A 23607-nucleotide genomic window follows, 5' to 3' on the forward strand; every position below is an offset into this window, starting at 1 on the left:
GTAGCACATTCAAGGGTAAAAGAAAGACCAAACAATAAAAACCAAACACCACTGCCTGGTCCTTCTCGCTCAGGTCAATGGTCCCGTCCCAGCTCACACGACGGCTCCGAGGACAAAGCCGAGTGTGGCGTTGCAATCTCTCTGAGTTCATCTCCTGTTGCCCCTCTTCTCCCCTCCCGTGTTTGTTTTTAACCAAATTCACTCCTTTGCCTCTTCCACAGCATTCTGTGCTTCCAATTTGCACTTGATCTTGCTCCAGTACTCGGGTGCCACAGGAGATTTGGGGTCGTGCGCGGAGCAGCAGAGGCGGCCGTCCAGCGCCGACGGCACCAGGGCTCCCTTCTCGTGATCCTTACAGAAGGAATGGGGGCAAAACTCACAGAAGGACACGGCAGGATTGCTACAGATGTCACACTGATGCCATGGACACTCCCACTTTCCTGAGGATGGGAGGAGAGAGAGAAGGGAAGCTGGAATTAGTGCACTTCAGAGACAGCACTGGCCTTTAACCCTCACTCCGTGTTGAATTGCTCAGATGAATGCAAACAAAGTTCAGAAAAATCAGCTGCTGCTTTTGCTTCTCATGTACAAGAATCTGACTGAACACAGTTCTATTCTGCATTTTTTTAGGCCTCCCTTGGCCCAGAACATTACTGCATGCACAACCAGACCTTAAAACAATCAGATCTACTTCCTTGGGCACCAGGGCACCGAATGTCCTTGCAAGACAGAGCTTGTTTTGTGCATTTTCCTGATTTGGACTGTGTGCTCCTCAGAGGGTGCCTCCAAAGGCAGCTTTAGGTCAGCCCTACACATTCTGCTGGCTTTGTCGGTGTTTGAACTGTCATTTGCTTGTGCTAGGACACCAAGACAATGCTCGTGTTTCAATCAAAATAAGATGAAGTTTGATTCAAGGAGAGGAACGAGAACAACACTAAAAAGCATGACAAAGCCTCTGCCCACCAGTTACATTTAGGAACAGTCCCCTGATCCACTGCTAGAAGTGAGTGGTATTGAAAAAGCAAATTTGGTGCCCTTGGTGCAAATGAATACTGCATTTAACATTAGTGAACACAGTATTTTATATAGACGAATGCTGCATTTCACATCCAACACTGCCTTGCAGCAGGAAGGAAAAGTTGAGCAGGAGGAGCCACATGACTGCTCTTACCAAAAGGTGGTTGAGTCAGGTTAAGGCATAGGAGGTGGTATGCTTTGGGACAGTCCTTCTTATCACACATGACCAACTCTCCCCCATCTCCACACTGGAAACAGTTATCTTCATGCATCTGCTTCTGTTCTGTTTTTATTTTCCGCTTCTTCTGCTTTAATTTTGCATTTTTCACCTTCTCTTCATTTGCTGTTGCAAATGCTGTCTAAGAAGGAGAAAATCACAACAAAGAGTCACTTATAAACCCCCGGCAATCAAATCAATTTTGGGTTATTATTGGCATGAACTCTTCTTAAATTAGATCCATTTAAAATATTTTTTAAGCTCTAAAACCAGATGTGCTCATTCAGATGTTTCTGAGTTGACTTCCCACCAGACACAACAGCATGGCAGGGCACAGTATAAAATCTTTGGAGATTCCAAGAGTAGAAAGTATTAGATAAAGAGCTAAAGAGTGAAATAAATCAAAACCCTCTTTGCCCTACAAAATTCCTGGATTTGGGAGGAGAAGCTGCAGTTTCATCCACCTACCTTGGGACGCACTCCCAGGAAGCCGCTGCAGTTTTCTGCTCCGCAGTGACACTCAGTCCTGCCATTGCCCAGGCAATCCAGGTTGTAATTGAATGTTAACTCCATTCCTAAAATTTAAAGAAAAACAATTCACCCAGGTGGACACTGAGGGGAGTCAGGCCTGTGACAATGACATTTCATTAGCATTTGTTAGCATGAGACCCCTGCTAAAACTGGAACCTTAAGTACCATCTCCACTCCAGTGAATGACAAAGTTGCTAAACACTTTTAATATTAATAACTTCAAAGAAAAAAAATAATGATTTTAAGTGAGGAACTTGATCGTTGCAAGACAAAAGCAAACACACCAAAGAGTGCCATCCTTTTACCTGCAGGAATGTCACAAAGAGCAAACAGTCCAACTCTAATGTCACCATTCACTGTCCACTTTTGTGTTTCACAGTTTGGGTTACAACTATGGTTCATAAAACGAGAGTAGTTCCCCTTTGGGCCAGCATCTATTATTCGGTCCTTCAAGGAAAAAGACAAAGATGTGTTTAGTACTTATAAAGCAAAGAGGTTTCCTGCTGCTGAGTGATATTTGCTATCAAACAAGACACAATATTCACCTTGGTCACCGTTAGCATATAAAAATTGGTGACGCTGTTCTCATGAGCACGTTTGATCCGCAGCCGGCACTCCTCCTCGTCAATCAGCTCCCCAACATATTCATTCACAAATTCACCCTGCAAAGGAAAGGAGAACTAGAGTAAGAAATCTGTGCATCCTAATCACGATGATAAAGGGAACAGCAGAGAAAAAAGCATTTCCTATAAAAAAGACTCTCATCATCACAAAATTTACTGGTCTAGTAGGCATAATGTGAATACCTGCAGCAGGTGACTGCTGTCCAAGCAATACACCCACGCAGAATAAAAGGCAGCCCTGTTCCTGCATTCAGTACGCAGGACAGATGTCAGGTCTGTAAAACCTTTCAATCTGCCCGTTTTCCAAAGAGAACCATGTGACAATATCCATGGGCTCCTGAGGAAACAGGAACTGTTACAGTATTTTCACTACATACTTCACTTTTATTAGGACCTTATAGTCAATAAGCTTGGAACATTTGCAGTAACACAGTTTTTGTGAAATGCAGATTTAAAAAGTTCTGAATTTAATAAAATGAATGAGCTTAGACCCCATGGTAAAAAGCAGCCCTCCAGGCTAAGAGAGTTTTCTAAGGAAAATCAGAAGAGCTGGGACTGGACTGACACCTTGACACAAGGTCACCAATGCACCGGGCATTGCCCTGAGCAGCCAGGCAGAGGGGTTCGAACACAGCTCGCTCTCTGGAGGTGCAGAGTGCAGCGCTTTCACCCAGACCCAGGCTGCCAGCTGCCACAGCCCTGTCCTGGGTCACTGCTCTACCTTTTTAATGCTCCTCTTGGTGCGGAGGCCCCAGCCGCGGCGCTCGGTTTTGATGATCTCGGCGTCGGGGTAGAGGCGCTTGGTGAAGCACTGGTTCTGGCAGCGCTCCCCGGCCGGGCACACCTGCGGGTGGCACTCGTACTGCAGCATCCTGTTGAGGCACTCCGACTCCAGCCCGCACGGGTTCTCGTCCGAGGGCTTGCAGTTACAGCGCGGAATCTCCGACAGGTCGGCCACCTGGATCTGAACCTTCCCGATCACCTTGTTGGACTGCGGAACAAAGGGGGAGAACAAAGGATCACGACAGTGCACTGGGAACACCGAGGCAACAACTGGCATGAAAAGGCAAAAAAAAAAAAATTTTTATCCTGTGTTTAACGTACTGTAAAACACAACAAGAGATTAGTGAAAAGAACAGCAAAATGAATTTCTCTAGGCCCCCACTGTCGAACACCTTGGTGTAAGTACACAACTTAGAATCACAGAACAGTGGGTTGGAAGGGACCTTAAAGACCATCCAGTCCCAACCCTTGCCTTGGGCAGGGACACCTTCCAGCAGACCAGGCTGCTCTGATCCTTGAGCACTGCCGGGGAGTGGGCAGCCACACCTTCTCTAGGCATCCTTACTCATGCACAGGGCAACTTCCTCACACACAGAATAAAAACAAAAATAAAAAAGAAAGAGGCCAACTCACTTTAATGTGTTTATAGGGCGGAGGTTTCCTTGAATTCCTTTCAATTTCCAATGCCTCTTTGCTTTCTCTTTGTGCTTTCAGTTCCTGGAAACGCTTTGCTGCTTCTTCAAGTGCTGTGCAAGGAATTCAGAATAGAAAGCAATCAGCCCCAGCTGCTACTAATCAAATATGTACATGTACATGTCTCTATCAATTATTTTTTTTTTTTTAAGACTAGGAACAGAAATCTATTAACAAAAAGACAAGCTAAAAATTAGTTATGGCAATTTATCATGAATTTATCAGCAGGTACTTTCAGCAGGTACCAAGATACTGAACAATGATCCCATGCAGCAGAACCCAAGATTTCCATCCATTTCCATAACATTTCCCCGTTTGTGGAAGCACTGAACTGGCCCACAACAACACACAATGAGTAGGCACTTAAACACATTTTTATCTGCAGTCAAGGGATCAACACAATGCTTGGATTTCACATGAACACAGAACACTAGTCACATAATATTCCCATGCAGGTTAAGTGGTGATGGAGACACAAACACGTGGAATTTTTGTCATAAACCACTATAAACTTTGTTTGATTTTACCTTTCTTGAAGGTCTTGTTAATACTAGTTTGCCCCTCAGCAAAGCTTTTATCTCCTTCAACATAAGGGAAAACTCTGCCCTGGTGTACCCAATAGTAGTCATGTGAACCAAAGAAAAATACTGGGAAGTCCCCGATATCATGTTTGAGGCCCTGTATGTTGAGAGGCACAGACCTGGGATTGCAGATCTCTGCTGGCCACCACCTGCAGAGTAGGAGAGAAAAGAAGAATGTAAGTTCCTTGAACCAGAGCTTCCCGGTTTCCCTAATGGGATTGAGAAATAAGAGCTGTTTTCCTTTCTTCAGGAAATGAATTCCTCCCTCAAGCAGCCAAGGCTCCGGCTGGCAATGCCTGGGAAGCTCCATGCAAAACACAAGCAATGTTCTTATTCCAAATTCTGGAAAAGCCTTCTAAGAATATCCGTGGCCTGAGAGTGTTTCTCCAGGATCACCTGTGAACACCTGTATTGCTGCAGCTGACTAAAGCAAACAGCAGCAAGGACAGCTGGGCTCTGCCAGCCCCAGCCTTCCCACATCCCGGTCCCTCCGCAGAGCAAAGGCGTGTGCAATCCAGTCCGTCGCTGCCTGGGAGAAGCAGGAGCATTGCGTTCAGGGGTGACATCGGCGCCTCACCCCAAGCACAGGAATTACTGTATTTCTAACTCTTGCTCACGATGATTGAGCTGCTTTATCTTCCTGCAATTCCAGAGTACATGAAAACATCCAAAGCAATAGAACCCCCCAAAGGTGAACTTGCCTGTAATTCCCAAGCTTGACCCAAACGATCTGCTTGTACCGCAGCTTCTTGCCAGCTTTACAGTCATTGCAATTCCAGCATCCCTCAGGCATTTCTATGCTGAGACACTCGGGGTGGAAGGAAGCTGGGCAGGACTCACAGCACAACAGTTTGCCACCTTGAAACAAAGAAGCCCTGCTTGGTTTGTAGAAGTCAGGATTTGCTCCCCCTGAGCACAGCAATTGACATTCATTTCAAATCATCCACTCCAGATTCCCACTGCCCCACAGAAAAACGGCAAAAGAAAGGGATCGAGCCAAACTTATCAATGTTGGTTAAAAAGGACTGTGCAGTGCTCAATTTAAGCTGGGACTCTTAAGTGCGTCGGACAAAAAAGCAGCTGAGGACTCAAACACGAGGTGAGCTGGCAGGAGGAGCACCATTCCCAAGGGAAGCACTGCAGCTGGGAACAGCGACAGCAGCTTTTAGTGCTTTGGTGACGGCCAAAGCAACCACAAAACTCCACAGTTTTGAAGAATCCTTTTCAATCAACATTGCTCTGACTGAATCCCCAGCAATCATTAGCGAGCACCGACCCCACAGCCTATAGGTTGATCAATACTTTTCTGCTGCAAGGAAAAGGAATCGTAATAAGTGTGTTTATTCCACAAAAAGTTACCAGGATGAGCCCAGTACATAAAGCAGAATGAGACACACGTGAGTTGTCCCCATCCCGAAAATTCATGGTGCACAGAGGGAACCTCAGCACTGGGGATCACATGAGTTTCTGAAGTTTACACTAATTTGGGCAAAAGTTATTTTGGTTGGCTCACATTTTGGATGATGTGTCATGTGTGGAGAGCCACAGCACATCTCTAAGCCACCCTCAGCAAAGCAGCTCATGTAAAATGACTTGATACATTACACATACTGTAATATTTTGTACATGTAGGTCTATAAAATATATACATATACATTCTTATATGTATACATGTTTAAAAATTAACAAGATTTTTTTGTCCCAGATGGAAAATCTGGGAGAGACTTGAGAGTATTCAAACTAATTTTCAATCCCAGTATTGAAAGAAGTGTGAATAGTCACTTTCGAACCTTTATCAGAAAATCTTGTCCACCTATAGACTTCCCAAAATACCATTGCATTAATTGATCATTGCATATTACAATAAGCATTCCTTAAACAATTCAGTTGCATGATCAACACTGTATTTCCTCTGCTAAAACCAGTAAAATCCAGTCATACGGATCCTCCAGAGCTCCCAAACCCATAACAAAATTTTTGAACTATTTTTTGCAAATGTAATTTCAGAGGAAATACAGACACATTACTGAAACATTATCCAAGATGAGAAAATGCCAAGAGATGCAAAAATCAAACAAAATCAAACACAAAACTGTCAATGCTAAGCAAGAAAAACCCCAACATTGCTCTCGGGATGCATTAGGCAGATTTGGCTCAAGCTAAGCACAGGGCTCAAAATAATTCTTGTTTTCAGGAATTACAGGACTACTGCAAGCATTGATCTCACAACGCTCAAAGCGACCTAACTCGGGCTGGGTAATGGGGCACCGGCTCTGAACGCTCCCGGGGAACCAAATTTCTGTGGGGAATGAAATATCACATCTGAGCATTGCACACAGAGAGCAGGAACTGCCCCAGGAGGGAGCCGCAGAGCCTGAGCCCCCTCAGCCGCAGGAGGTGACCCCTGCCCGGAGCTGCGGGGTCCCTGCAGGGTCAGAGCCCGGCCTGGCAAGGACGGGACAGGGACGGGGCGCCGCTGGCTCCGTGCTGGAGGTGGGACACACACAGGCCAAACCTCCCTGCCTTGCTGCTCTGGCACCCTCCAGAAGGACACGGCACCCACCCTTGTCCAGCCCCAAAGGCCCTCTCTTCTCTCAGGACTTGCACAAGAGCCGAAGCAGCACAGCCCCCTCTGCTTCCAGGCGGTTTAAGAAGCGGTTTGACATCGTCCAGGTAAATACTGAACTGCAACAATATCGAGATCCATCTGCCTCCTCTCCACATTGCTGTGCAAACAGCTCCCTGAACCTGGAACAGCCCAGGCCAGATAGGGAGTGACCAAATACCTACCAAGGAGAATTTAGTGACAGCAATTATTTTAAGCCCTTTTATAATTAAAAAAAAAAAAAAAAATTAAAAGTTGCCAACAACATGAACACAGGCTCACAATAACCATGAGTGAAGGTCACTGAAAGCAGTCAGTGTGGGGACAAGCAGACATTTCTCCGTTGATTTAGAGAGAAAAAATAGAAAAAGCGAAAGTAAATTAAAGAGAAAGAAACTATTTTGGTTACCTTTCTCACATTTCTTTTTGGAAGCTGACGAAGGAGGAGGAATCATAGGTAATTTCATCAACTCAGCACGATTTGACTCATTCAGTAGGTAGTGGGACTTATAGGCATAGGAACTGAACAGGGGGTCTGAATGGTCCTGCACTACCAGCCCTATACGAAACAAACAGAAAGAGATGAGTTGCAATGAAACTACCCATGATTCCATGAAGGAAAAATCAAATAAACCCAATGAACACCTCTAATGCTTTATGTGGGAATGAAAAAAAGGATAAAATGAAGAAAAAGGAAAGTCTGACGAAGTTTCTGTGCTAACAAAGAGGTTGTGCTGGAGAGACTCAAACTTAACTGGAAAATCTTGCTATGAAAAAGACTGTTTCTAAGTGGAATTTCAATTGTTTTTTTACCCTTCATTTGTGCATTTATAGGCAAGCACAAGAAAAGCAACAAAGTTTGAATCTGCGGGATCCCCTCTCCTTCCCACAGGGCAAAAGGAAGCTCCTCTGCAGACCTGGGGCGATGGTCACTGCAGCAGGGTCGTGCTCTGAGCTGGGGCTACAGATGGAACAGATGTTGGGAATGAGAACTCACCGTCCCACTCCCTACAAATCTATCCCCGAGACCTTGCCTACGGAAGGGTTTTGCCTCTGTAGCGGTGCTGGAAAGCAAGGACGAGGTCAGTGTTCTGCAAGGCACCGAGGGGGAAGCACAGATGGAGCTCCTGCCCTAGGCCATGGTGGTGAAGCTCCCCCACCCAGCCCTCCCAGGGCTGCTCCAGAACAGTCCAGCACTCAGCTGCCTACAAAACTCCATTCCAGGCCTTTGCAATTCCCTGTCCTGCAGCAAGAAGAGCTTTTCCTTGTCACTCCAAAGAGCCAGGCAGCCCAGCTGAGAGCCCAGAGTTGCGGAGCAGAAGCGCTTGGCCAGTAACTCATGGGAAGAGCAGAGCAACTGAGCCCCAAAGAAACAGGAGAGATGAGCTACCAAGAGAGCCCCCAGTTCTTCTCCTGAGGGACACACAGCTGAATCCGAGACAGAAGCTCTTGGATGGTGCCTAAAACACTGCTGTAAGAAGATTGGGGTCAGCCCATCTGGACATTGGGAGGATTCCTAAAAATAGGGAACCTACACATGCAATGGAGTGACTGTAACATGATGATTGGAGGGTACTGCAGGGGGTGAATAAGAAGTCTTTAAATATCTTGTATTTCAAGTACCTCACTGTAAGCAAGCTTGTATATTTAATAGATTGTCTCTCATTTACATTTCTCACTTCAGTAACTGCATCTAAATAAAGAGTGTCTGCTCCTGACAGTGACTAATACTAATTAAATCACCATTCCCATAGAGATGTCCAAGGATTTCTAAAGTGTTCAGTTGCCCATTTCTTTCTGAGCAGGTGACTCCGTGCTCCCGGCCCAGGTACCTTCCGCAGCACTGGCTCCTGATTCCAGCCAGGCCTGGTGGACACAAGCTCCACAAGAATGCTCTGGACGAACAAGTACAGAGCTGCTCCAAGACACACAGGATTCAGGCAGTGGCAATGGCTTGTAACTGTTCAAGTTCTAATTAGGATCTGGGGAATACACAGGACAGGTAATTCCATCTGCTAGGGCTCAAGAGGTTATTTAGATTGCCAGGAGAAAATACAGACTTGAGCAGTTTCATCTCTGATGGAGCCAGATTCAGGTATAAAGAGAATTACTAAACAAATGTATAGTGGAAGGGAAAAAAAAAAAAAAGCATGAGATGTGTAATTATTACTCTGCTCTTGCAAAGCCAATCCAAACTAAACTTCCACCTGAACAAACACAAATGGAAACAAGTAACTGCAAGATCCAGCTCACTTTCATTTCCCTATTAGTGACTCTCAAAACTGCTGCAGAGAACACATCCAATATAAACTGCCGGCATTCTGTAGAAGGTACACAATAATATTATTCCAACACCTAAGAATAATGGTACTTTTGAATCTTGAGACCAAAGCAGCTGCTGCACTGACATTTTTTTAAGCTGCACTCTGGCAGAATCCTGGTGACCGAAGAATCACAGAAGTAACAAGTGAGGGAAAAAGTTAAAAAGAAAAAGAAAAAAAAAAAGAACTTTAACACATGGAAAAGCCCAGCATGAAACCTGCTCATACAATACTGCTAAAGGTCTTCTTTCAAAGTTCTCAAATGTGATGGCAGTTGTAAATTGAGGTTTTCTAGTTCTTGAGTAAATCCTACCTTTTAGCCTTAAAACTTAATAGTTTAAAGTTTGTGGCAGTGGAAGAATCCCCTTCTGCTTAATATAGTGATTAACAACACAGCAGCCATTCTCAGCATGAAAAGTTGGAATGGGGGGATTGGGATCTGCTTTTTCCTACTGGCACAACAAGCCGGCCTGAGTGCTATTGCTGCTTCTGGCTATCAGGTGTTCTGGATCAACACAGTGAGTGGAATCTCATGAGAACTGCTGACCAAAATAAAATAAAATAAAACTAGATTAAAAAATCCCAGGCAGCATTTAACCCCAGCAAGTCCTAAGGGAGGAGTTCCTCACGAAACACTGTTTTTATCACTAAACTGCACAAATGACAACAGAACTATAAAACAGGGAAAAACCAAGTGTCTCACCTCTTGCACAAACGAAACAAAAGCCTACATTTACAGCTGATGAGGAGTGAGTCCTTTTGGAATGGTTACTACAGATGAGGATGTGGGATGACACAAACAAGCTTCCTGCAGCGATGCAGCCATCTCCCGAGTGATAGGCAACGGGGCAGCGCAGACATCTGGCCATGCGACCTGCTCAACAGAAGACAGCAAAGGCACGCGTCACCCGGGCCACAGCATCGCCCATTCCCATGGCTGGGAAAGAACACTGAGGTCAGGAGAGGGCACAACTCCCCACAGGCAAAGGCAGGGCTGGGTCTATTCCAATGGCAGTACTGGGTAAAAAAAAGAAATGGTTATATCTTCTTCTAAAGAAAATTTTATAAATATTACCCCTCAACGTTCACTTTAAAATTGTTAAGAAAATCTTCCATTGTTCTAGAGTCTATTTGTTTGGCTTAAACATTTTGGTTCATTTGTAAAAGGATCTTTTTCCTTGAAAAATAATTGTTCACAAGGCCTCTACAAACTGTCTTTAACATCCAACATTTCTTGGCCTCATATTTTATAAAACCCTGGCTTCCATTAAACACAGCACCAAGAGCTGACCAGGCGTGTGGATGCAGGTACACTCCACAGTGTCGGGCTGCTTCCCACCCAGGAGCTACTTCGGTTGATAAAGAGAATTACCTCCTCAGTGAGGAGGAAACCCTTGCTCCTGCGAGAGTGGAAGCGGATGAAGCATTACTGCCACGATGCAGCTGAGCCTCCTCCGCGCTCACCTTTGCTGGCTTTGTGCATGTCCTTGTCCATGGAGCAGGCAGTGCAGCAGTGCTGCGGGCAGCGGAAGCCCCGCGACTCGAACAGGGCTGTGGCAAACTTGCGCACACAGGCCTCGTGGTAGAACTTCCCGCAGGTGCTGACAGAGCAGCGCTTCACGTCCTTGCCAGGGAGCTTGCAGGAAAAGCACGTGTGCTCTCCTTGGAAGAGAAGGAATAAGGAATCCCGACTGTAAAACCCAACTCTGACATACAAATATTGTCCAAACAAATTCTGAAGCCAACAGCCTGTGAGCAGTACAGGACCCCTCCCATCCAACAGGCCGGGTGGTTACTGTGATCCACAATCACACTGGAGTAGCTGCTCACATAAAAATCCCTTATTTCAAGTAAAACCCTAAGCAGTTTGTTACTTTTTTTTCTTCCAAGGCACTTGCTAAATGGACAATGAGAATCTGGTCTCAGAGGTTAAAAAAGCAGCGAAATAACCCAAACTTACTCACAAACCCTCAGAAAGCACCGTCTTGGTTTGCTCTGACCAGAATGTGGCTGCTGAGCAAAGGGGGAAATCCCTGCCGGTTTTCCAGGCACAGGAACACACTCACCGTTCTTACACTCGCCGCAGATGAACTTTTCCTCAGGCACGGCCTTCAGGCCGAGACACTCCAGGTGGAACATGCTGCAGCACTCGCCCTCGCAGGCCAGCAGCGACTCGCCGGAGCTCTCGCAGATCTGCAACAGGCAGAGAGCTCAGCAGGGACCAGGGCACTCTGACACGCCAGACACTGCCAGGTGCTGCAACAGGAGCTGCCTGGAATTGCTCCAGAATCAGGGTAAGGCAGGAGAACTGAACGTGGCAAGCCTCAGGCCGAGGACAATCCCAGCACCTTGCTCTGGGGTAACACTGCGAGCCAGGACAGAGACAGGAGAGGCCCCACAGGATCCACCTGCACTCCTCTGTTCCTCAGGGAACAAGCTGCTCTTGCTCCTCCGGTCCTTTACTACTGACCAGGGAACTGGACAGAAGACCCCAGGGTCTTTTTTCAAAGTACTGAAAATTTCTCACTCTCTCCTATCCTGACCAATCATCTGCAATTTTCAAGCAGAGCAGAAAATGTCATCTACTTTTTTACTGATGCTGGCAGGTATGGATTAGACACCACCTTCCAGCTGCTGAGCTTTCTGGCCTGCAGGAGGCCTTAGGAATCATTTAATATGAATCATTTCCAGAGCACAAAAACTCCTAAAAACTTGGATATTTTATCTGAGAGGTTAAATTAAGGGAACTAACAGAAACAGGGGATACATATTTAGTATCCATCACTTCCCAGTATCACCAGTTACCTGACAAACAGTGTCTTTTTTACTTGTTCCAGTTCCTCTCCTGGATAAGCTGGAGTCCACCGACTGCACATCAGAGGCATCAGCATCAGCAGTGGCTGAGGGGCTGTCTGAACGCTTCCCAAAACTGCCCTACAGAGAGGAAAAACCCACAGTGCTCAAACCAACAGTTCCAAAGGACACTCACACTGGGAAAAATACTTCTGTCACTGTCAAGCAAAAGACCGTTTGGTAGGTCAGGAGACACAAAGGTCCTGGAAACGTGCGGAACCTCACTGGGATCACACAAGTGCTGCCTTCTTGATAAATTTCACCTGTACAAGCCAAACACCATAAAAAGCTCTCTCTTCCTTTTCCAGCCACTCCTTGGAGTTACACCAGATACAGCAGCATCTCCCAACTCTCCAAGAATTTCAAACCTTCCACAGAGCAAACCATGATCTAAACCAACGCTTTGCCAAAGTAACAGGAAAATTTGTAAGTAAACATTGTATTTTCATAACAAACCAATGGAGGGGAATAGAAGGAAACAGACTAGGCTTTTAAGTTTTCGGACAATAAAAGACTCAAAGGTTGTAGAAAATAGTATTCACATATTTAGCAGTAATTAACTGAAAAGTCCCATGTACAGTGACAGCTTGATCAGGTCCCTGTGAGAACCAACACACCTTTACCTGTAAATCATTGAGTCCTCTGGAATCGGAGTCAGACGTGTCCCTGTAGGCTGAGCTGGTCAGTTCCATGTCCGTGGAGGCACGACTTCTCTTCTTTAAGGGTTTACAGGAGTCTGAAATCTCACTGGCACCTTAACACAATACGCTAAAATTAGTTTAATTCACATTCTCGACTTTTTCCTTAAGCTTAATAAAGGAAAGAAAGAGGAGAGCTTGGATTACAGAATCTGCCTTAACTTTCAGTTTGCAATTTAGTTACTAGTTGAGCTCTCCCTGAAAATTAACTGAAAACCAGCTTAGGCAGAGCTTTTGACAGACTTTTTGACATGGTAACACAGTAGAGGAAGGCAATAAATTGTCTCTAAGGGAGAGGATAAATCCTTACATTTCCTCTTCATCATCCATCTTTCACTTTGGCTAAGAACAGACTTTTAAGAAATGTGCAGAAGGACTCAGCGGCCTACAGCCCATGAACTAACACCATCCTTCCCCCAGCAATGCACAAGGACCAGAACCCCAACCACAGCCTGCCCCAGAGAAGTCAAGCTCGGCCCTAGAGAGCACCGACATTGTGGCTCACATGGAACAAAGCTGCTGCCCGAGGGCCATGAGCCACCAAGTTCAGCCGAGTTCATTTGCACCTGCCACTCACCTTTCTGCAACCCCGTCTTCACTGCTGCCAGCGGGACAGTCTCAACCTGTTTGAAAGGAAAATCCACAGTTAACACCAGAGGAAAGTTTCTCCCTAGTACCAAAAAGCAAACAGGTCAGTTCAAGGGGTTAGAACTCAGGTGGGAGCTGCCATCCCCTCCTCAGCCCGAGCCTCCGCGTCCCGCTGGATCCACTCCTGCCTACGCTGGTGCCCGCAGCCGTGGCAGCCAGGGTCACTAGCCAGGTCCCTTCCGTCTCCCCCGGGCCACGGAGGTGACAGGAGCGCTGTATCCGTGTCCAGCAGGCAGGAGCGGGGGCCTGTGGGCAGCCGCCCCTGACGCCGCGCAAAGCCCGCGGCTGCGCGAGCGCACGTTCCCCTGGCAGGGTGGCACTGGGCTACTGAGACACAGCGCGGGGCCGCCGGGCGCTGCCAGCAGCGCTCCCTGGAGCTCCTGGAGCCCTTCCTCCCGTCTAGAGCTCTGCACGGGCCCGCCCGGGTGCCGCGGTGCAGGGCTCTACACAGCTGGAACGCCAGGGCACAGGCGCTTCGGCAGACAAAGGCACAAGTTTACAGTCTTGCAAAAGCGCTTCCAGTCCTCGGCCCTACGGAGAAGTTTGGGAACTGTTCTGCCAACATACATGGAAGACGTGGGAATTTGGTGACTGGATATTTTACAGAAGAAAGCTGTTGCCTAAAATCCTGTTTTCGAGGTTAAGAATTACAAGTTACTTCTTTGCAATGTGGTTACGTATGCATGGAGAAACACGTTTAGTAAATATTTAAGGATTATTCTATAATTTTTTTAAAAAATATTTTATTTTGTTGTACAATAGGTAAAAACATACAGTAGAAGGATTTGTATAGGATACATTTTGTAATACAAATATAAAATCTAAACAATCACTTTTATTTCTCCACTAGTCACTGTAACAGTAGCATCAACATTTTGTTTTTCCCATTAATTTTACTCGTTCCAGTTATAATTTTATACCAAGTTGTTGCAGACTAACTGGGGAATCAAGAAAACTTGACTTTGGGTAACAAATATTGTTGCATAATTGTAAGAAGTTAGTAAGTTTTCTTTTTTAAAATTTAACTTAATACATTCAAGGTTTTGTGCATTACAGTGCCCCTGGGTTTCACTTTAGTCAGATACTTCTCCTGAGAAAAGCGCTTTTAATTAATGTCCACAGATTGAGTCAGCCAGGTAAGAGAAGCACATGGAGCTAACTGGCATCCATGAAGTTCATCTTGTTGGTTCTTATACCTTTGTTAAATTAAGAAACCTTTACAAACGTATAACAACTCTTTTGAAAGGGAGAGGCTGCAACAGCTCGTGCCAAGAGGCTCCATGGACCACATCAGGTGTCACACACCCAACACTTAAATTGCTTTAAAGTTTCACCAAGAAACTGCCTCGAGCTGGAGCACTCCTCTGCTGCACAGCAGTGCAGAAATGCTGCAGCATCAAAGGAAAAATAAGGAAAAAAAAAAAAACCAAAAAGCAACTGAGTTCACTTTCAGTCTCTGAAGTGAAGGAAGTGCAAAACAAAGCACAAAGGGCAAAGAATAAATTAAAGAGATAAAAATATTTTTCCCCTTCCCATATACATCTTCATCCTGACTGTCCCTCTTTAAAAATTCTCACTGGGAAAAGCTAAACTATGAAACATTTATATAAAACTCTCAGCTTTCAGACAGAGGCCCTTGAAGAGGGAAAAATCAACCATGCAAGGAGAAGAACCAACAACTTTGACAAACTTGTTAAAAGCGTATGCAGGTTTTAATATTTCTGTCCATCCACTGCGCTCTCCTACTCATTTCCACGCAGAAATCTTTTATCATTAATTTTTTTTTTTAAAGCAACAACATTTGTCTATCTGACATCCAGATTCAAGGAATGCCCTGTACACGTTAGAACTATTTCAGGAAAAAATGGTATATCCCAGAACTGTTTTGCTGATGTCTGCCAACATGAAAGTCTGACTACTCATCTTTAAGTGAAATCATTCTTGAAGTCCATTTTCAGAAGCGGTCAAATTAATCACTCTAACTTCATTTGAAAAACAAAACCTCAACACAAACCAGCAGCTAAATCAAGAGCCAAAGGAAGGACCCTGGTGGCAATTCCATCCAAGAGAAATCACTGAAACAAACCCATTTTGCTCAGAACAGAAATCTCAAAGGAAACATGGCAGGTTGATTAGGAGTCATCCATCACTGCGTTCCCACTTCCATAGCCTGACTGATACTGAGAAGATGCCAGTAGCAGAGTCACAGCAATGGCATTGACAGGGGGATTTCATGGAGGATAGTCCGAACCGAAACCCGATGGGGAAAAATGGAGAAAAATAAAAAGGCACCAATATAAGCCACAACATTTATGAATACGATATATTTTAACTCTCTACATGGAGGAAGCCAACCTGCTCCTTTTTGATCTTCTTCTTTGGCACAACTTCGGTGGATTTCTCAGACTCGGAGCGGGTTCGAATCGATCTTCTCTGTTGCTTCTTTTCTACAGAACCTGAAGAAGGAAAAAGGTTTCCATTATACGATTCCTTGTACTTCTGAGGTACACCAAGATGTGCAACACCAAACCAAGAGGTAAAGGAATGAAACCAAGACTTTGTCCTCTTTTGAATGTTTTATTTTTAAATTCAGTTCCAAGCTATTGACCAGCTGGTGCTGTGGCTGCAGACACATATTCTGATTCCAGAGACAGATCAGCTTCAGAAAACAGACACAAGTAACAGAGTGGAACAAAAGGCTGGAATTAGAGCAAACAGTTTTCCACAATCCATAACACACCTCTCAGGCACAGTCTTCACTTGGGTAATTTTGAACCAAACAGTCCATCTTTGGTGTTTTGGGAAGGTAGCCACAACCAACTCCTTGAACAAAAACAAACTAGAAATTTCAGACGCAAAGCACAGCTTCAGGATTTCCCCCAAAATGCCAGATCTGTGCCCCCCTCTGTGGGGTGATGGCCTCTGTCACGTAACTGCAGCCAGCCCCACCCTGTACCACCTGCAGCCACACCAAACCTCAATGCTCACCTGAAAGTTTTGAGGTGAAGAAAAACTCGGCACAAACAGAAGCATTGACCACGATGTGTTACCATCATTAATGAATGTGAAAAACACAAGTTTTTAAAAGTATTACCATAGAAAACAAACTCAGATTAATGAAGGTTATTGTGACGTTTCCACAGATGAAGAGGGAGCTACTGAGTTTTTGGCAACTAAGGCTGGCAAAATCAAAAGATCTTTCTGTGCTCCAGCACCTCCCAAAGAGGCACATCGAGAGCCATGGACACGACACTCAGCACCACGGGCAGTTGTTGGAATGAGCACACGCCTGGAGCTGACAGAAAACTGGCACCTGAGGATTTACAGTGAGCTGCTGGGAAGCATTATTCTGGGTTTTCAGCCTGGGAGGTTTCACCTAAAGAAGACACAACTGTGAAATATTTTGTTTTCTTCCAAGCAAAACTGCAAATTCTTGGGAGCTGACTGTGCCAGACGGAGGCACTGTTAGGAGCTGTAAACCTGCCTGGTCTTGTCAGAAGATCAAGTGTCTAGAGACACAAACTAGCTTGAACCAGACTGAAAGACAACCTTGTAAAAGGACTTCAGAGAAAAAAATGAAAACTTCTCTTGATCCATTGGATGAGCATTTTTCCCATGGCTGCACAGCTTAGGAATGTCTCAGTAATCTGTCCAGGTGGAAAAGTTATCACGTCACATTAATTTCTGGGAATGATTTCTGAGGGGAAAAAATTGTCTTTCTTCAAGGGAAAAAACTTTTACAGCATATTAATTAATGAATAATAGCAATTAGTTACTAGTAATTTGGAAATTAATGACTCAAGTCAACATCCATCACTGTCCACGTGTAAATTCTGGTTCCAATAGGCCCCACCCCTTGAGGAACTCCCACAGCTGCAGTGGGTCTCCACATCAGAGCTGGGGAACACCTTTTGTCACCTTGCTGTGTGAGCAAAATCCCCTGAAGCAGCTTCGGGTAAATTTGAACAGATGTGACAACTGTTACTTTAATCACAAATGAACTTTCTCCCTGCGCTGCACCGCTGAAGCCAAGGAGATGAGATCAAGATCTTACAAGATAAGATCCCAGATCAGAGAATTCCAGAACCAGAGTGTCTGATGTTGGCTGACAGCAACATTGACCACTGCAGTGGGCACTTTCTCCTCTTCCTGCTCTCCAAGGATCCCGTCATCACCGGCTCCCATCCCATCTTCAGGTATATTTTCATCCAAAGTTTCAGGACAGATGTTGGACCAGCCCTCCCCACCTTGATGGAGATAAATCCCCGTTCAGTGTCTGCACGTCAGAGGCACCAGGGATTCTCAGGACTGCTCTTGCCGCAGCAGATTTCAAGTAAGGGAATAATCTTTCCAGCATTATTGAATTCTGTGTATCTTACTGCAGGTTATCAATAAGGACTCTCAGAGTCAGTCTGGGAAATACTTTACCGTAAAGGGATTCTGAAGTTCCGCTGACCTTATATTTGAAAAAAGGACTTGGCAGTTATTTTCCACAAGAGGGGACCAATAACTGGACTTTGGAAATGGCTTTGAGAGTGACTGGAGTGTGCACTGCAGGTAAGCTCAGGCACTGACAGGGTGTTAGCACGTGGAGTGTTACGTATCCAAAAAGCCTAAGAAAATGAAAAAAGAGAGGCTCAGAATTCTCACCCCTACACCTGAGGAGCCACAGGGAAGCTGAAGCCTTTAGATGCCAGGTGAGAGAAGCAGAACAGCAATGGCCTCTCCTGCTGCAAGGCAATTCAAGTAGCCACAGCAACCACAGCTGGAAGGAACCACTACCGTCAACAGCAGGGGAATCCGCACTGACACAGGAAATGCAGAGTACCTGGCCCGTGTGCTGCAGTCCCATAAAGCAGCCTACCAAACAACCCTGCCTAAATCCATCACACAGAACCTGAAGTGTGTTTGCAGAGGACTCATGGATGCTGACCACTGAGATTTCCGACTCTGATTCTCATTTATTTCATGTTTGGGAAGGGAGAAATAATCAGATGGACTGTTAAAGCAGAAGTGACACCTGGCAACATTACGAGATTCAAATAGCTCATTCAAGGTTTTCCCATTTCAGGCCCAAGTTCCATTATTTGCTTCAGTGGTTCTTCTCCCTCAGACCTGGTATTTCAAAACCTGCTGCTTTATGATGTACCCCTGAGATGGTTCCAGAAGGCAAGCACTGCCTCATTTGGTCGATGGAGTTAGTTGAAGCAGTTTTTAAAAAATCCCTGTTCTTTATCAGGTCATGCAAAAACTCAACAACAAAGCCAAGGGAGTCTCCATCCTGAATCAGACATTCCCTACCAAAATGTGCCACTTCCTGACTCTTTTGCTTTCATGACAGCTCTTGTATTTTACATTTGGGGCCAAAAGCCATGGCAATACCCAGCTAACACACATCCACTGGGTCGTCTTCTAAACCCACTTGCCATTGCTCTGCACAGGACATCATCCCTCAAGTCAGTTGACTCAGGCTGGAAGCTGCAGACACAAAGTTTCGAGGCCAAACCACCAATCCCACCCCACAGCCATGCTGTGTATGTTGGCTCACCACGTGTGACATTAGCCATGTTCATTACAATTATCATGTAAACAGAAAGATGTTAATAATTTTTAGGTAATGAGAAAATTCTGGGTTTGATATCTGAATGTTCGTGCTGAGGGCTCAGGTTCAGACCAGGTCTGCAGTTTCCCTACCTGCTGCCCCAGAAGTGGTCTCAGGAGAGGACGCGTTTTGCACCACTGCTTTTTCACTTCTCTGAGCTGATGAAGAATTAAGTTTCTCTTGTCCTTTGACGCTTATTTCTGGTTTGTTACCAACTCCCTGGAAAAGAAAAAAGGAAAAGATTGTCCTCCCCTGATATAAAGGTGTGTTGCTACTAGGTAAGAGACCTGCCCCTGGATCTCAGAACAGAAACAATCAATGCTCTCCCACCCAACACATACACAGGATTAATCTACTACGGAGCTGCTTCCCTGCAGAACTTTCCACCCCTCTCGATCTCCCCTTACACACAAGGAAAAAACAATTCCAGTGACTTTTCTAAACATTACCTTCTCTATAGGGCTTAGGATGAAATAAATACTCTCCAGGTAGAGAGGCAGAAGAAGGAGGCAGAGAAATAGTCCTAAGCCTTTTCCTTACACTGACTGTGGGAAGCTGCAGTGCACCTGAAGGAAGCTCAGAGGCAGAACTCAATTTAAAAGTCTGTTACACAAAATGTAGTTATTACTTTTTACTACATCATTAACAGTTTTGTCATCTGTTTCCCACAAAACCACTGATTTTATCAAGAATTTTTGGACTATTTGAACTAGGAAGCCGAAGTTAAACAGCTTTAATATTTTTAATGTGTTACGAACAAAAATATGGCCATCTGTAGGGAGCTGCTCTGCCACCAGCAAAACAGTTACTGCCAGAGCTACACTGAAAGTGGGGTTCAGCACACTGAAAGATTCTATTGTCACAGCTGTCTGTTAATCTCTCCAATGAAAGAAACGTGGATGGTGAAAGCTTGGTGGACACAGTTCAAGCTCCCCAGTAAGGCAGGCTCGGGATAACTCAGGAGAAAAAGAGGGGTCACTGGACCAAGCACGTACCTTGGTGGAATAAACAAATTGATCGATGAGTTTTCCATCCCCAGCAGCATTCTGAAGGGCAAAAACCTGTTCAATTTTAACAACCGGAGACATGTTACACTTTTGCAGATCCAGGTTGTGCATGGTTATCGAAGCTGGTAGGGATTTCCTAGCCGCAGCTGTTTTCCAGGCGATTTTCACGGGCGGTGCCTCCTCCTCCTCCCCGCTGGGCTGCCTGCGCTGGCCCTGCCTGCGCGCCTCGGCGTGGGGAGGCGAGGACCCGGCCACGCCGGCGTGCTCCGGCTGCGTGCTCGGCGCTGGCTTCGGCCGCCGGTTCTTCTTGGCCTCCGATTTGGAAGCGGCAGTCTTTTTGGCTTTGGCCAAAGCCTCCTCTGGCTCTTGGTCTACGTAAATGAAGGTGTACTGTTCTATCCTCTCTTCCCGGGTCATTTTCAGCGCCTTCTCAGCGTGGGCAATGCCAATGTCCCACTGCGCTCGCTCCCTCTGCGGCCGGGGCTTGCGAATCTTAAGGGACAAGACAAGCACTTGGTTACACTGAAGATTTTGCCACCACAGCGCTTAAACACAACCCTGAGGGTCCCTGCATCTCTCAGGCAGCAGACTGCAGTCTGCTCTCCATTTACAGGTATTTTTGACACTGAATGTGGACACCGAACTCCCTGGCAGCGAGAAGCAGCCAGACCTTCTCAGGGCAAAGCACTGAAGAGTTCCAGACCTGCCCCGGAGCATCTCCCTTACAGAGATGATTCCCCCAGTGCCCCCTGTACCTTCTGTTTCTCAGAGTGGTTGCTGGCTTGCTTGGCTGCCTCAGCCAGTAACTGCTCGTACTGTTTGTGCCCTTGGTACTCCCGGATGCGCTTCTCGTGCACCCAGGCGCGCTCCGGCTGGTTGCTGAAGAACTGCACGTGGTACTCCCGGGCACCTGAAAGGGCAAACACCACTCAGCACTCGCATCAACACTGCTCTGCCTGTTCAGCTCACGCTCTCCTCCTCCCCAGAGCTCCATTCCTGCAAGTGAGGTACCTGGCCCGAACGCACAAACACAACAGGCCAGATCCAGAACAGTTTAAGATGGAAGATCAGGACACCCTGCCCACACTGAACACTCCTACAGTGACTCGAGAAAAGCAGAAACCCCTGTGCACAAGCCCATTCCCACAGTGCCACCTGCAGAGGTCGTGTACCAGGTGCTCGTTCTGTGTGCGCCAAGACCGTCCTGTTCAGCACACACACAGCAGAATTCACCCCACAAAGGCTGTGCAGAACGAAGATATTTTTAATAAAGGAACAGCTACAGACACCTGACACTCTAGCAAAGAGCTTCCTCCCTCACCTCTTGTATTAATTTTGGTATGCACGTCAAGCTGTGGATCACACGACACCATGCAAGGCCACCACGGGTACGTCCCCACCTTGGACCAGACCAGATCCCCAACCTGGAACTTGACGTCGTGGGTGACCTGTGCTGGAAGGGACGGCGTGAGCTGCTGGACCTGCGAAAGAAACACCAGATTAAAGCCACAGGAGAGGATTTAGAGCACTTGGAGAGGCACACCCCATCCACAGGGACCTGTTGTTGTTGTTCTCTCAGATATCCCTGAGGTTTGATAATCCAAGATGAGAAAAACATTTCTTAGAAACATGAAAAAGAGGAGCTGCGCACAGCTGGGATTTACATTACAACATCACCAACAAATCGAGGCACAAAAGAGCAACTGCCACCCCCCAAAAACAATTCTGCTTCCTAAGCTGATTAGAAATACTGCTTTTAGGATAAAAGCAAGCAATAAATCCAGTACAATAAGAGATGCATTGATGCAGCAATGAGAGTAATAAGAGTTTAAAAGAAATGACAACTGATTTGTCAGATAAATTAAAGAATCAATGGATGAAACAGTCCAAAAGTAGTGACATTTACTAAGTTCCCAAAGTGTTAATTGGTGCATGTACTAACCGGGGCTTCCTCCAGCACCACATCTTCTCTTGGTCTCTCAGAGAGTGTGCTAAGCCTCTCGTTTGGTCTCTAAGAAATGGGTAACAATGAAGAGAAAAAAGGAAAACACAAATAAGGTAAGGGGACAGTAAAACAATACAAGATAATAGTGAAACCAGGCAGAAAAAAATAATTCACAGAGAGAAAGGCAACCATGAACCCAGAAAACATGAATATGACTATTCCTTGTACCCAATTAACATAGTAACATCACAATAAAGAAATGCCTGCTTTCCCCTACACTATTTACATTACCATCACATCTGAATATAACTATGCTCTCCTGTAACAGGTGACAGAAGAACATACATTCGGAAACAGCAAATCCAAGTAACTTTCCACCTAAAATAACACATAATTTCCAAAAACCAGAGAACCCCATGTGAGGATATCCATAGTGATGTGATGACTCTCACTGTACACCAGTTATTTGCAAGAGCTGCATTACATAAATTATGCTAAATATACAACATGATAATTGTAAATCGATGTTAAATTGCATAGACTTGACAAATATATTTGGAGGATCAAAAGTTCACAACAGAGAGCAGAATCAGCCCTGACCAGAGGCTGACACTGACGTGGTGTGGCCATGCCAGCGGGCGCGAGGGGACAGGGGCTGAGGTAAAGGTGGGCTGGGAACTATCTCAGAAGACGTCACACACTTGAAAGGACTCAAAGAGCAGCAAAAGGAGCAGTCAGACACAAGCAGTGAGGAACTAATAATGCTGACAACCCCCATTATTCCCACTCCAAGCACAGACCCCACGTCAGTCCACACTGTGTGCTCCAGAGAACCGGGGACAGGAAAGGACAGAGCAGCTCAGCTCAGGGGTGGCACAGCCCAGTGCTCCATTTGGAGCTGTCTGTACACAACCACCAGTTACGACTGATCACGTTGCTGTTTGCTGGGCAGAAACTCTTCCTCCCCGTACAGCAGGAAGCACAGCGCTGATTCCTGCCTTTCTTTCACTGCAGGGAGTTCGTGAAACCTCTGCTCTGCCAGGAGAGTCAAGCTGGGTTCACAGACTGCAAACTTCCAGCTCCTCACAGAACATAACTACCAAGCAGAGAGGCTGATCCTTAAAACAAGGATTCAGAGCTTGATGTTCACCGGTGTTTTCACAACGCTTTCATTTTAAATCAGCCTCTCCAGTACGGGCATCCCCTCACAGTCACTGGATTTCCAGTGAGAATACAGTGCCAAAATAAGGAACAACTGGTGATCATCTGACTTGCCACAGCCTCGATGAGTGTAAAACTATAAAACAACCAGAGCTGTAGCAAAAGTTGTTTGTTCCTATGAAGGCGATCCCAAGTCACTCATACCATTAACACTGAAGATGACAAACGTGTAAATGAAGACAAAATTGTGCAGTGGAAAACAAAATGATGGGACAGTGGACCTGGGACTGCCCTGGCAAACTCATACCGAAAACCACCAGCA

The 23607-nt window shown here is 45.8% G+C and overlaps 1 protein-coding gene across 6 annotated transcripts in view; it reads right to left on the reverse strand.

Moving 5' to 3' along the window:
- Positions 1-172: 172 nt before the first annotated feature.
- The window catches only part of NSD3 (nuclear receptor binding SET domain protein 3), a 31125-nt gene continuing 7690 nt past the window's right edge, over positions 173-23607 (reverse strand). For 2 of the 6 annotated variants that reach the window (XM_040087771.2, XM_040087773.2), the window contains exons 3-24: positions 22122-22190; positions 21501-21660; positions 20935-21089; positions 20168-20671; positions 19265-19391; positions 15926-16026; positions 13500-13545; positions 12848-12978; positions 12177-12305; positions 11438-11564; positions 10836-11033; positions 10075-10245; positions 7460-7609; positions 5147-5303; positions 4392-4594; positions 3805-3917; positions 3110-3379; positions 2311-2427; positions 2071-2212; positions 1703-1809; positions 1172-1376; positions 173-440 (exon numbers count right to left, since the gene is read on the reverse strand). In XM_040087771.2, coding sequence (XP_039943705.1) covers positions 199-440; positions 1172-1376; positions 1703-1809; positions 2071-2212; positions 2311-2427; positions 3110-3379; positions 3805-3917; positions 4392-4594; positions 5147-5303; positions 7460-7609; positions 10075-10245; positions 10836-11033; positions 11438-11564; positions 12177-12305; positions 12848-12978; positions 13500-13545; positions 15926-16026; positions 19265-19391; positions 20168-20671; positions 20935-21089; positions 21501-21660; positions 22122-22190 — 3624 coding nt within the window. In that variant the 3' untranslated portion in view covers positions 173-198. Of the gene's footprint in view, positions 441-1171; positions 1377-1702; positions 1810-2070; positions 2213-2310; positions 2428-3109; positions 3380-3804; positions 3918-4391; positions 4595-5146; positions 5304-7459; positions 7610-8919; positions 9033-10074; positions 10246-10835; positions 11034-11437; positions 11565-12176; positions 12306-12847; positions 12979-13499; positions 13546-15925; positions 16027-19264; positions 19392-20167; positions 20672-20934; positions 21090-21500; positions 21661-22121; positions 22191-23607 lie in introns of those variants that run through there. The other 4 variants (XM_040087774.2, XM_040087775.2, XR_005704158.2 and 1 more) reach the window with 4 other exon arrangements.

Source organism: Hirundo rustica, chromosome 28 (genome assembly GCF_015227805.2).
Source record: "Hirundo rustica isolate bHirRus1 chromosome 28, bHirRus1.pri.v3, whole genome shotgun sequence".
NCBI classification, from domain to species: Eukaryota; Metazoa; Chordata; class Aves; order Passeriformes; family Hirundinidae; genus Hirundo; species Hirundo rustica.